The sequence below is a fragment of the Carassius gibelio genome, chromosome B19, assembly GCF_023724105.1.
Source record: "Carassius gibelio isolate Cgi1373 ecotype wild population from Czech Republic chromosome B19, carGib1.2-hapl.c, whole genome shotgun sequence".
In the NCBI taxonomy this organism is placed as follows: Eukaryota; Metazoa; Chordata; class Actinopteri; order Cypriniformes; family Cyprinidae; genus Carassius; species Carassius gibelio.
This window is the reverse complement of record NC_068414.1, coordinates 8723586-8738098: the sequence shown is the minus strand read 5'-3', so window position 1 is coordinate 8738098 and position 14513 is coordinate 8723586. Positions and strand designations below refer to the sequence as shown.

The 14513-nt window shown below is 35.9% G+C and overlaps 1 protein-coding gene across 4 annotated transcripts in view; it reads right to left on the bottom strand.

Annotated features, from left to right (window-relative positions):
• Nucleotides 1–11421, bottom strand: part of LOC127979188 (oxysterol-binding protein-related protein 6) — a 40009-nt gene extending 28588 nt beyond the window's left edge. The window contains exons 1-10 of one of the 4 annotated variants that reach the window (XM_052584453.1): nt 11320–11421; nt 10007–10205; nt 9758–9901; nt 9600–9653; nt 9402–9515; nt 6717–6887; nt 6110–6251; nt 5677–5795; nt 5435–5521; nt 3109–3259 (exon numbers count right to left, since the gene is read on the bottom strand). In XM_052584453.1, coding sequence (XP_052440413.1) covers nt 3109–3259; nt 5435–5521; nt 5677–5795; nt 6110–6251; nt 6717–6887; nt 9402–9515; nt 9600–9653; nt 9758–9901; nt 10007–10138 — 1114 coding nt within the window. In that variant the 5' untranslated portion in view covers nt 10139–10205; nt 11320–11421. Of the gene's footprint in view, nt 1–3108; nt 3260–5434; nt 5522–5676; nt 5796–6109; nt 6252–6716; nt 6888–9401; nt 9516–9599; nt 9654–9757; nt 9902–10006; nt 10206–11319 lie in introns of those variants that run through there. The other 3 variants (XM_052584456.1, XM_052584454.1, XM_052584455.1) reach the window with 3 other exon arrangements.
• Nucleotides 11422–14513: the final 3092 nt, after the last annotated feature.

Sequence of the window (14513 nt, the reverse complement as noted above, 5' to 3'; positions counted from 1 at the left end):
AGGGAATAAAAAACATTTATAGGAATTTGTGTGTGTTCTTGTTTTTGTGTCATATCAGGACACAACTCTGTATAATGACATGGGTATGACACAGGTATTACAAGGAGAGGGTGACTTATGAGTACATAACCCATGTCCCCATTTTTTAAAACGCTTATAAATCATACAGAATTTTTTTTTTTTTGAGAAAAATGCAATGTTTCCTGTGAGGTTTAGGGTTGGTGTAGGGCCATAGAATATACAGTTAGTATATAAACATTAAACCTATGGGATGAACACACTTCACAAAAACAAACGTGTGTGTGTGTGATATCACACACGTTTGTTTTTGTGAAAAGTGGGGTCATCCCATAGGCAGTGAACAAAAATATAAATCTATGGACAGTTACCACAAACTACACACAGGTCCTTCTCAAATTAGAATTTTGAGGAAAACTCAAATTGTGAAACTCATGTATTAAATTAAATGAACAGACTAAAGTAGAATAGTATAGAATAGAATAGTATCTTTGGTTCTTTTAATTGTGATGCTTTTGACTTCCATTTAACAAAAAAAAAAAAAAAAAAAAAAAAAAAAAACACACCAATTCACTTAAACTAGAATACTTAAGAAAAAAAAAACACTTAGTGAAGTGGTGATCTTCTAGAAAGTATGTTAGTTTACTGTACATGTACTCAATACTTGGTTGGGGGTCCTTTTGCTTTAATTACTGCCTCAATTTGGGGTGAAATGGAGGTGATCAGTTTGTGGCACTGCTGAGGTGGTATATTTATTTGACAGTGGACTTCAGCTCATCTGCATGGTTTGGTCTGTTGTTTCTCATCGTCCTCTTGATAACTCATAGATTCTCTCTGGGGTTCAGATCTGATGAGTTTGTTTGATGGTCATTTAACCAACTTTTGGTGCTTTTGGCAGCGTGGGCAGGAGCCAAATCCTGCTGGAAAATGAAATCAGCATCTTCAAAAAGTTGGTCAGCAGAAGGAAGCATGAAGTGCTCCAAAATATCTTGGTAAATGGGTGCAGTGACTTTGGTTTTCGAAAAACACAAATGGACCAACACCGGCAGATGACATCGCACCCCAAATCATCAGACTGTGGAAACTTAACACTGGACTTCAAGCATCTCGGACTATGAGCATCTCCACCCTTCCCCCAGACTCTAGGACCTTGGTTTCCAAATGAAATTCAAAACTTGCTCTCATCTGAAAAGAGGACTATGGACCACTGTGCAACAGTCCAGTTCTTCTTCTCCTTGTCTGTGGTTCAGTAAATCTCTTGACACGTCTGTGTGTGGTGGCTCTTGATTCCTTGACCCCAGTCTCAGTCCATTCCTTGTGAAGTTCACTCAAATTCTTGAATCCATTTTTACTTGTAAATCCTCATAAGGCTGTGGTTCTCTCGGTTGGTTGCTCATCTTTCTTCCACTCAACTTTGTTACTTGGATACAGCACTCTGTGAACAGCCAGCTTATTGGCAATGCATTTTTGTGACTTGCGTTTCTTGTTAAGGGTGTCAATGATTGTCAAAGACCATTTTGAAAGCTCAGGAAACCTTTGCAGGAGTTTTGAATTGATCAGCTGATTGGCATGTCTCCATATCCTAATTTGTTGAGGTCGTGTATTGGTGGGTTTGTCAAAAGTAAGCCAAATCACCACAATTAAGAGAACCAAAGACTAAAGACTACTTAAGTCTGTGTGCATTGAATACATGAGTTTCACAATTTGAATTACTGAAATAAAATGAATTTTTCCTCGACATTCTATATATTGAGAAGCACCTGTATACAAGCGTGTGCATTGTGAACACGAGTGCTCCATAAGTACACTGTTGACAGGGAACTACACTGAGACCAAAATGCTCGCATATGCGACCTTTTGAAATGCCATTGCAACCCTAATTTTTATGGGGTCGCAAACGTATCACTGATAATTTTTGTACCTACCTTATGTTTTAGGCAATATGCCACAATTTAATATGAGCATTTATTAAAACAGAAATGAGTATTTTAAGAATACGTTTTATAATGCGCTCCAAGCCTTCAATACAACAAGTTGGCTTCAGCCCCGCAACCCCCCTGACGTGCCACTGCTGCTTGTGGTCACGAAATCTTATTTTCACGTGTTTTTAAACCTTGCCAATTTAAACATTCAAAAGAGTTTAAAGCATTTAAACACAAGACTCAGGAAAGCTGAACTGAGTAGCTGGTGACTCGCGCGCTGTGTTCGGTGCGCACGAGAGAGCCGCGTCTCACAGACAGCAACACCGAGCTTTCCTTCAGGACATTCGCGTCCTCCTGTACCTGAATGAATAAATACAAACTGCAGTTTAAACAAAAAAAAAAAAAAGGATGCGAAAGAGCCCAATTCAGCACCGCGTGGTTCAGGTGTTCAGGGCGCAAACAAAGTCGCGTCTCAGTCTTCTTGCATTTGTACAGACAACAAATACAAAGTATGTCAAAATACCCGTCTTGGAAACTGTGTTCGAAAACGTATGTGGTTATGTCTTAAGTTAAAGTAAAGATTTGAGAAAGAAATTGGATGTGTATCATTATAATGGATGTATCTTAAAGGGACCGCACCTAATTTACTAACTCTGCTGTCAGTGTCTTTAATGTATGAAAATGAAAGTAAATCACTCATTGTCATTGTCAACCTTTAAGCATTATTGCAAGTTTTAAAAACTCAAAAAAACTTCCTTGTAAGTGCAAAAACAGCTTTTACTGAAACAAAGCTGTCAAACAACTAATTTTGTACTTCCTCCTCTATTACGTAACCATGATAAATATCTCAGCACATGATGTGAAAGAACACCTACTTCAGCATCACCACTTTGGGATTTTTTTTGGGGGGGGGGGGGGGGGTGGGAGAGAGAAAAAAAACCTGTACAGTCTGTACATTTTCAGTACTCTGCATACTATTTTTTTTCTCTTCTCAGACCATTGCGTAAAAGCCAGTTTATGATTCTTCCTATTACTTGAAGGTTTCACCCCCTTCCCAATAAAAAATTTGAAAGGCCTGCATGTCTCTTCTTGGACACATACACAATTTGTTCTATACTAATTTACATCAGCATTTAAAATTGTAGAAACAAGGAATGAGATTGTGTACCTTTGTCACACAGGGCACAGATGTCTAACTGCAGTTGCTTTCCTTCTGGTGAGGAGACCGCAGGTGTGGACAGCTGGGAGTAAACGTAATCTGGAATGGACTGAAGGGAAGCTGCCAAACCAGTTGATGTGCCCAACTGGGTTGAGGAAAGCTGCTCAAGTCAGAGATGGAAATATAATTATTACAACAGGTAACAGAAGCAGTAGTTCAGAAATAAAAGATGGAAAGACATTCAACCTATTTTTATTCATGATTTGAAATTTTACTGAAACATTATTTTGACATTAAATTATGACAATTTCTTTGCTGTAGTGGAAATACGGTCAGAATGGAAAATGTCTGCCTTTCCTGCGCTATAAAGAGTTGAAGAAAAAAAAAAAAAAACCTCATTTTTCACACTGGCCATTGAGAACAGCTATAGCAATTTTGACGGTTAACAATTTTTACGTGGTCTTAAGCTGAACAACGTAAACAATGTATCAACATTCAATACGGAAAATGAAAAACATAGTATTGCCATTTAACGGGAAATGATCCCACAAACTGCATGCTCGCTTCACTTCATTTAAATCAAATGATATATCAGCTGATATTTGTCATTTTTCGAAAATATCATCATTGTCCGAGAAGTTTTTCCTTCCTGGCCGATAGTGATGTGTGGGTCGTCTCAAAACCCATGAACCCTGTGAATCGGGTTGGGGAAGGTAAAGAAATCTTTTTTGTGTGGCAAGGCAAATAATATCATAAAAGCAGGACCCGCTGGTTGAGAAGAGGAAAAAAATAAAATGAAAATAAAAACCAGGGCATATTTATTGGCCAGTGTGTTTGAGGCAGGACTTTTATTTTGACGTCACAGAACAGCAGCGCCTGAGCGCACACAAGGCTCACACTCTCGTCCGTCATAGTCCTTAACAGTTCTGTCTAATACGGATACAAAGAAATGAATGTGTACAGAAAGTATTATAACCATTGATTTTATTAGGCCTATTAGTAATAGAAAGGCAAACATTTTCTCGTTTGCCGTCAGCACTAAGCGTATATCCATTTATATAACAAATATTTGAATGACTAATGCACATTTAACATCACAAACCTTGGAAACTTAGCCGAACACAGTGGTGATATATTATAAAGTGTGTATTTTTATCTAGCATGATAGAGTGTTCTCTGTGTGACGTTCGGTCCGTGTGAAATTAATGCTTTAAACTATAAACTCATGATTTTAAATTATGCTGCACTTCATGCATTTGCCCACGATCATATTCAAGTCATTTTCTCTGTGTGCTGGATGTAAATTTGTTTATTTGAAAAATTATTCCTAGTACACACAAACTTCCCAGAATACTGAGTGCCCCGTTGGTAACGATGTTTACTTTATTTTATTAAATATCTGTGAAAAATACAGTCAACTAAAATATAAGCCGGTTTCTTTAATAAATTTTTTTAATCCACTGTCAAATGATTTTAAATCCCCAGCTTTCCAAGATATTGGCGTCGGCTGTCAAAAAAAAAAAAACCTTTTTGGTTGACCACTACAAATGACTCCATTTACAATACTACTAGACTTTTTAGACTTAAAAATAAATATTTGCAAAAATGAAGAAACTTGGCTAATTTGGCTTTTTAAAATGGCATTTGCAAATTTGGTTACTGTTGATTAAATTAAAATTTTATGCATTTATCAGACACTTTTATCCAAAGCTACTTACATTACATTCAGGCTAACAATTTTTCCTAACATGTGTTCCCTGGGCTATGAACCCCAACCTTGCACTTACTAACGCAATGCTCTACCACTTGAGCTAAAGGAACACGTTCACATTATATGCCACCACAGTAGATACTTCTTGCATTTAAGTTATGATTAATCAATCGATTGTTAATTTAAGGTGACTAGATTAGGTGACTAGAAATGGAAGCTAGGGACATTTCTTACTTGAAAGTTCAAAAGTTCATTAAAATTGCTTTTAAACCCAGATGCCTACATTCCTCAATTAGTGAATGAGAACCACTATTTAAAATAGTCAGGCATAAAAATTTGTGCTGGGCAATGATCGATCACACCCAAAATAAAAGCTTCCGTTTTTATATATAAAAAGAGACTCATATACATTTAAAAAATATTTACATGTATTTGCATGTATATATATTCATATAATTTCTATGATAAATTTAGAATAAAAACTCTTAATATATAAATGTACACATGCATGTTTATATACACAGTACAAATATTTTTTGGATGCCATTAAACATTATGATTAACCATTGCCCAGCACTAGAAACATTTCTAAATCTCAAACAAGGAATACCATTATGAACTTACAAAGCCAAGCGATTCGCCTCTTGACAGTGTTCGGGAGTGACCCCAGATCTTTCCAGACCTCTTTTTGGGTTTCTCAAGACTAATATTCTGGAAAATAAGCACCATGTTTACCTCTTTGTTATTTATCACTGCTACCGTCATAATCACCATTTGTACTTCTCACATCTGCTTTGTGCAGCATGCAGTAGTACACAAAGACAACATATGTCCTTTCTGTGACAGATTTACAACAGCAGACTCACCTGCATGCTGATTCGATGTTCAAGGTTCGTGTTTGTGATGGGAAGACCACCCTCATGCCAGTGAAGCTTCTGGATTAAATTCGAGAGCATAGCTAAATCCAGCTGACACCTGGCAAGTTCTGTGCATGAGGGATGTATGTGAGAGGAAGTTAAGCACATTCAAAAACAGTCTTTTTTTTTTATATATGGAATGAAAGTAATTGTTCCGTTTTGTTTTTAGAAATGTTCCATATAACATTACACTGAATAACCTTTAATAAAATAAAAATCACTTCAGCAGTTTAAGATAACTGCAAACACTGAAGTTTCTCACAACCTTTCAGCTACCAATTTAAAATTGTCTGAAGACCTGATTAAGCTTTGATTTAATATGTTACTAAATAGACCATACTGAAGAATTAGTAGCCATGTCCCACACTGGCAAGGTTCATACCTTGTTGGCACAAGTCAGTTTCCGGTGTCTGTTTGAGCCAATCAGATACTTTAGTATTTCCTTGAGATGAAGAGACTGATGGGGATTCAACACCCTGGATCTCCGACTCAACCAATGATACTGAGCTCGGATAATATGGCATCTAGAGAAAAAAAAAAAAAAATACAACAGCTCATTGTGGAACACTTTAAAGCAATGAAAAAAAAAGTAACTTGTTAAAATGTTACATGAAGATTGCCTAAAACAATCACATTTAAAATTGTGTTCTGCAAGTGACCATTGCTTTGTTAATCCCAAAGAGACAATCACTTTCACAGACCTGTACATTATATGTTCCCTCCTGGTAAAATGTCCTGCCCAACTCAATCATTCCTTATCCAACTTCAAGAAGTGACTAAAAACCCATCGCTTCCATCTTTATTTAACCATCTAACTAAAGCACTCTCTAATTCTATTCTTTAAAAAAAATAAAATAAAAAGCCTTGTCCCTTTTAGGCTTGCACTATTCATTTTACCAACTGCTTGTTTTCTTAAATTAGTTTTGTATTCCATTTATGTGTTTTCATTTAATTTATTTTTCAAAAGCAAAAAATAAACTAATGCCAACCACCACTCTGTTTCTCTGTGCAAGACTCGCCATGGCAGGCAAAGTGCTGCTGGTTCCTGTCGAGAGGGCTTCACGGAGCACTTGGTGTAGGTTTATAGCCTCGTTTTTCTTGAAATGCCGGTGGGCAGTCAGTTTGGTGAGCCAGATGTAGAACATCTCGTCATTCTTTGCCTGGAAGGAGAAGATAAGTTAATGCCCCCACAAACAAATCTTTACAATTAAGAGTTTTTCACAAGCAGATTTATTGTGCTACGATTAAATTCTATTCCATCACTTTGCATGCCATTGCTATCACTCGCCACTCTCCTAAGATGGGCTCACCACATTAAAAGACCCAAGTATAAAGAGAGTCCACATTGGACCCAGGCAAATTTGTAAAGGTGTTTTTTTTTGGAGCATACATACCACTCAGACTTTTTCCTGATGCGCCACCCACAGATAGTCATTAATATTCAAAAGAAAATTGGGAACAAATATAGGCCTAATGCACATATTGGCTTCATCCTAGGCTAGAAGATTGTGTATTTCAGGAATACATTTGTATTTCTGTGGCTTTAAATAAAAAGTATGCTTCATACAAAGAGAAATATAAAAGATGGTATCAAAGGTTTCTGCGTTGAGCAGTCACACATGTCTATTAATCTTTTGAACAAAATGGCCAATAAAAAAAAAGCGTTTAATTTATTCAGGTAATGGCTCTTTTACTCTGTTGAAACCCCTAGTGTTTGATAAATGATGCATGTCCAAGACTTTTTTTGCAAAGTGCCATAATGCTTCCAATGAAAAACATTATGTAAATTTTCTGGTGCAAAATGCATAGGAATTTTATCATCATTATTGTCTTCATGTTTAGAGACAAGATTTTCTTTATTAAATGCCTTAACGGATTTGACTTTAATGCATTACTGGACTAATTAATGGAGGTGATTGTGATGTAAAAAAAAAAAAACTGTCACTTTGCATTATTGACAAACCGTTTTCCTAATGAATGTTGTTCAGTTGCTTTGACAATGTATTTGGTTTAAGCGCTATATAAATAAAGGAGACTTGACGCAAGTTAGGAAACGCATGATAACTTTGTTAATTGGCAGCCTGTCTAGTAATCTTTAAACGGTTAGTTCACTCAATAATCAAAATTATGTAATCAATAACTCCCCCTCATGTCGTTCCAAACCAGTGAGACCTCCGTTTATCTTTGGGACACAGTTTAAGATATTTTAGATTTAGTCCGAGAGCTTTCAGTCCCTCCATTGAAACTGTGTGTACGGTCTACTGTCCATGTCCAGAAAGGTAAGAAAAACATCAAAGTAGTCCATGTGACATCAGAGGGTCAGTTAGAATATTTTGAAGCATTTGAAAATACATTTTGATCCAAAAATAGCAAAAACCATGACTTTATTCAGCATTGTCTTCTCTTCCGTGTCTGTTGAGAGAGAGTTCAAAACAAAGCAGTTTGTGATATCCGGTTCACAACGAATCATTCGATGTAAACGGATCTTTTTGAACCAGTTCACCAAATCGAATTGAATCGTTTCTAAACGGTTCGCTTCTCCAATACGCATTAATCCACAAATGACTTAAGCTGTTAACTTTTTTAATGTGTCTGACACTCCCTCAGAGTTCAAACAAACCAATATCCCAGAGTAATGCATGTACTTAAACCGTACACTGACTGAACTGCTGTGAAGCAGATGCCGATGCAACCGGTTCTTGACTCGTGAACGAGTCAATCTTTCCTTCATTATCTGGCTCGGCTCGGTGTTCATCTTCAGTTCTCTCTTCACAGCAGTTCAGTCAGTGTACTGTTTGAGTACATGAATTACTCCGGGATATTGGTTTGTTTGAAAAAGTTAACAGCTTAAGTCATTTGTGGATTAATGCGTATTGGATTTGGTGAACTGGTTCAAAAAGATCCGGTAACATCTAATGATTTGTTCGTGAACCGGATATCACAAACTGCTTTTTGAACTCTCTCTCACAACAGACACAAAAGAAAAGACAATGCTGAATAAAGTCATAGTTTGTGCTGTTTTTGGACCAAATAGTAATTGATGCTTCAAAAAAATATCTTAAACTGTGTTCTGAAGATAAACTGAGGTCTTACGGGTTTGGAACGACATGAGGTTGAGTTATAAATGACATAATTTTGATTATTGGATAAACTAACCCTTTAACACGTAACCATATACTGTAAATTCGAAATGGACTATATTTGGAAATAAGAATTAGATATTTTGAAATAAGAGAAGTCAATTTTGCAACAGGATGGATTTATTTTCAAACAATGATTGCGTCACAAAAACAAACCAGATAATAAACTGCAACTTTGATAATCTGGTGTATTTGTTTTGGCTAGTAAAAGTTCTGAATGGCAGCTAAATTAATGAACCAAATCAGCTGATGGAAAGAAAAACCCCTGACAATGAAAATCATACTGAATTTGTGCAAGCAAATATTTAAAACTCTTGTCATTTAAATTGTGATAGACAAAAACAGTATATTTTAGTTAAAAGACTGATGCATTGTTTCTCTTGAAGCACAGAATTGATGTACTGTTTTAATGTACGGAGTACAGCCGGGCAATTTGAACACTCTTGATTTATTCTGAGCTGGATTTCGCAACATGAGCTTCTGTACAATATCAAACACTACTAATATAACACTCTTAGTTACACATATACACACCTTGACATGGTACAAGCTGTGGCCAGCATCAAGGTCGATGCGCTTCGTTTTCCTGTTCACAGACATGACCGCAAGACTAACATCTAAAGATCCGTGAACCTTGCCTCTTACAATCTGAGGATGTGAGAAGTCACTTTTAGAAAAAAAACTGGAAGCAGATATTTAATTACTGCAAAAAGTTTAACTAATTTTGCTTACATCCTGTTGAGACTTTGAATATCTGAGAGTCCCCTTATCCAATACAAAATATCTCTAAAAAGGGAAGAAAAAAAAAAAGATAATTGCATTGGGACAGGACACCAGAAGTCATGGTGGTCATTCTTTTCACTGATATTTTCTTAGTTTATCCAACTCACCTTATGCCAGCCGCGGAGAGGATACTTGCGCTTTTTCATGAGGAATCCCTCACAAATGCCTGGAACAGTGTTATTGGCCATACTCGTTCCTGCGACAGATGCAGAGCATTCTACATCTGATATTACTTCCCAATCCCTGGAGTTCTGTATTGGGAGAAAAAAATTGTTTTGTTGTTTATAAGAGTAAATTACAAACAATTCAGATATTAGGAACCAGAACAAAAGAAAAACAGAGCGCGGTTCACTGACCTGTCGTGAGTGGCGTAAAGATCCTGTGCTGCCATTACGGGAGTGTGTGGGTTTAACAGCAGAGATGGCCACTGGTTTATCCAGATCTCTCACTGATTGGCTGCTCCCCACAGGATGTCCGTAGTCAGCCATTGATGCAGTCAGTTTATGTTTAGACAGTTTATTCCAAGCTGGATGCTCCCATCAATTAACAAATACTCTGAGAAGAATTACACAAACAAACAAATTAGTGGAAATAAGGTAACAGTTATAGCTAATCTAAAAGTTCAGCTAATCTAACAAAACATGTAAAAGACAAGAAACAAAAAAAATGAAACATTTATGCTACAATGCCTTAAGGTAGAAACAAAGCTCAAAATAAAGCCAACATCGAATCGGGTTAAAAAGACAAAATGTGTAAACAGTGTTTAAACTACACTTATTGTAGGCCTGTCTAACATCGGTGACTCTTTGACTCTGAATTTGAGCAATGTGAACAAACAGGTTTAGGCAGAAAGAAAGAAGTTGTTCCTCTTAAACTATTTGAAACCGTTTTTAAAGCTATGGACTATCTGCGGAGTTCACCAGGAACTGATTATAAAGCTTCTGTCCCACTTTTTCACAACAAAACTGAAGTAGAAAAGATACAACATGTTATGATGAAAATATCACTGAGATTGTGAATGCTCCATTCATGCAATGAATAAAAAAAAACAAAATAATTAAATAATTAAAAAAAAAAAGTGCTTGGCGTGACTGGTCTGATGAGTGTGTGTGGAATGTGAGCAGACCGCTCAGATGAGTTCAGGTGTAAGGGTTTCACTGCACATCTCTCGCGCTCTCTCTCTCTCTCTCTCTCTCTCTCTCTCACACACACACAAACAGTTTACCGTCTTATGGTATCATTAAAACCCCTTAATACGCTCATATGTCTCTTAAATACACAACATAAAACAAATAAATCGTTTGACACCAAGTAGAGAGTCTTGAAGACATTATAATTAGATTATAATTAGATGCATCAAATGACTATAATCTTCCGATATAAACGGTTTCGATTAATTGCTTGTTATAAAATGTAATAAGTTGCACTCATTTAACCGGAATGACACGAAGAGCTCGTTCAAATATAAAGCTGAAATATGGACGGCTCAATTGGCTTCAGTATTAATTACAACAAATCAGACAATTAATTAAGTTTCACAAAATACGTCTTGTGTTTGTCAGTATCAATACATACATGACAAAATCCGAAGCGAAAACACATAAACCAATGCTCCACTACTCATAATATAAAGATACATATGTTTGTGCACAAATCAGTTGACTCTTACCTCACACGGCTGGACGGTTTCACGAGCTCATCTGAATCACTGCTCACGCGCTCTTACCGAATCACGACCATGACGTCACAGAGGTGTGTTCACTCCTGCGCGATTAAGAGAACAATTTTGCAACATCAAAATCCTTATCATTTAGTTTTGAGCTGGTATCTCTGTGTAGTAGGAAACAGAACATAATATTTTAAACACTCTTTTATTTTATTTATGTAAAGTAATCTCTTATTGTATAAAATAAAAATCAGAACTCTCCAACAAAAGCAAATTTCTTTCTGTTTAGTTTGATCAGTGGTGATGTAGACCTATTTTGTTTGTGTTTTCCAAATATTTCAAAAGAGCAGACTCCAGGAATTGATCTTTCATAAAAAAAAAATACACAAAATTCTAGAATTTCATTGAAGTAAAGCAATTGAAAGTGGAGGGATAATCTCATTGTGAAATAAATGTTCTAGTTTATTTTGGCCAAAATTATTGGCACCCAATTATTGCAACATCCTTTTCCAAAGACAACAGCTCTGAGTTTTCTCCTATAATACCTGGAGAGTTTGGAGAACACCTGATAAGAGATCAGAGACCATTCCTTCATGCAGAATCTCTCCAGATCCTTCAGATTCACTGCTCCATGTTGGTGTTTCTCCTCTTTGGTTCACCTCACAAATTTTCTATAGGGTTCAGGTAGGGGATTGAGACAGACATAGCAGAAGCTTTGTTTTGTGCTCAGTGACACATATTTGTGTTAATTTTAATATTTGTTTTGGATTATTGTCCTGATGAAAGATCCAGCCACTACCATTATAAGATTTCTAATGGAGGCAGTCAGGTTTCGATTTTTTATCTTTTGGTATCTGATTGAATCCATGGCATCATGTATTCATGGCCTTATGGCAAACCTGAAGCACGCATGCACACACACGTATGCAACTCCTTCAAATGAAACTTTTTTTTTTTTTTGATGTAACATTTTTCACTACAACAAAAAACAACCAAAAATGTACTGGGCAATCTTAGTTAATTTAATTTATATTTTAAAGCATTTATTCTTGTGTGTCGTTTTAAAAGCATGTTTAAAAAAGCATCAATCAATTTCTTTGTTTTGCTTTTCAATAAGTGATTACTTTAAAAAAAAAAAAAAAAAAAAAAGATTGGACACGTTATAAAAAATATTTTGATTTGGTACAAAAAAAGATATCTCAAATAATATGCACACATATTTTCTTCTAGAAAAAAAAAGAAACAAATTAAGTTTTTAATTTTTTATAATATACTTTATTAAACAACTGGATAAATTATGGACCAAACCTAACTGAAAAATAATAAATTATATATGTATATATATATATATATATATATATATATATATATATATATATATATATATATATATATATATATATATATATATATATATATATATATATATATATATTAACAGGAATAAAATAGGGATTGAACATTGAGTAACAGGAATGTGTATCTGTATTTGTGAGAGAAAATGCTGAAGAAAATTCAGTAAAAGATTTGTAAAACATTGTAAGTACAAATTTGTCAGGAGAAGGGAGAAGGACTGAGAATACAGTATTTTGAAAATTAGCTGCTCAAGTGTCTTCATTTAAGAATGCATTCTCTCTGCTCAACCTTTGCTCAGGTTAACACTTCTGGCACGGGTGCAATGATTAGTTTATAGAATCATCTTTGTGATGATTCATGCAATTCCATTTATAAATATTTGCACTTTGTTCTCATAAATCACATCAATCCTTGTAATGTGATTTTAACATGATAAATTAATTATGAGTTTTTAATGTACTGCCCTCAAGGTATGAGGTGCAAACAATTCTTGTTTTTTATTGATAACATGAAAAGAGCAAGAGCTGTGCTTCCTAATATCAGCACATTTGCAAATGCTGTTCAAAAAGCAATAATTTAATATTAAATGTGATTTAAAAAAAAACAAGGATTCACTGAACCATCCACTTCGAACGAATCAGCATTTTTGAGGAGGTTCCTTGCTAAAGAACATGGAAAAACACTTTTATCCACAGCAACTTACATTGCATTCAAGCTAACAATCTTTCCTAAGATGTGTTCCCTGGGATTCAATCCCCAAACCTTGCACTTGCTAATGCAGTGCTTTACCACTTGAGCTACTGGAACACTCTTATTTATCTATTGGCTGTCAGGCAATGTCATGCTACTGCAGGTGCATCTCAATTAAATAGCTTGTTGTGGAAAAGTTCATTTATTTCAGTAATTCATCTCAAATTGTGAAACTCATATATTAAATAAATTCAATGCACACAGACGGAAGTAGATTAAGTCTTTTGTTCTTTTAATTGTGATGATTTAGGCTCACTTTTAACAAAAACCCACCAATTCACAATCTCAACAAATTAGAATACTTAAGAACAATAATAATAAAAAAAAACATTTAGTGAATTGTTGGCCTTCTAAAAAAAGTATGTTAATTTACTGTACATGTTCCAATACTTGGTAGGGGTTTCCTTTTTCTTTAATTACAGCCTCAATTTGGCGTGGCATGGAGGTGATCAGATCAGGTGGTCTGGAAGCCCAGGTTTCTTTGACAGTGGCCTTAAGCTCATCTGCAGTGTTGTCCTCTAAGGGGTTCAGGTCTTGAGAGTTTGCTGGCCAGTCAAGCACACCAACACCATGGTCATTTAACCAACTTTTGGTGCTTTTGGCAGTGTGGGCAGGTGCCAAATCCTGCTGGAAAATGAAATCAGCATCTTCAAAAAGCTGGTCAGCAGAAGGGTAATTTATTGGTTAACGGGTGCAGTGACTTTGGTTTAAAAAAAAAAAAAGATGAAACAACACCAGCAGATGACATTGCACCCCAAATCACTGTGGAACTTAACACTGGACGGCTATGAGCATCTCCACCCTTCCCCCAGACTCTAGGACCTTGGTTTCCAAATTAAATACAAAACTTGCTCTCATCTGAAAAGAGGACTTTGGACCACTGGGCAACAGTCCAGTTCTTCTTCTCCTTAGCCCAGGTAAGAAACCTCTGATGTTTTCTGTGGTTCAGCAAATTTATGTTTGTGTGTTGTGGCTATGGATGCTGTGACCCCAGCCTCAGTCCATTCCTTGTGAAGTTCACTCAAATTTTTGAGTCAGTTTTTCTTGACAATCCTCATAAGGCTGCGGTTCTCTCAGTTAGTTGGGCACCA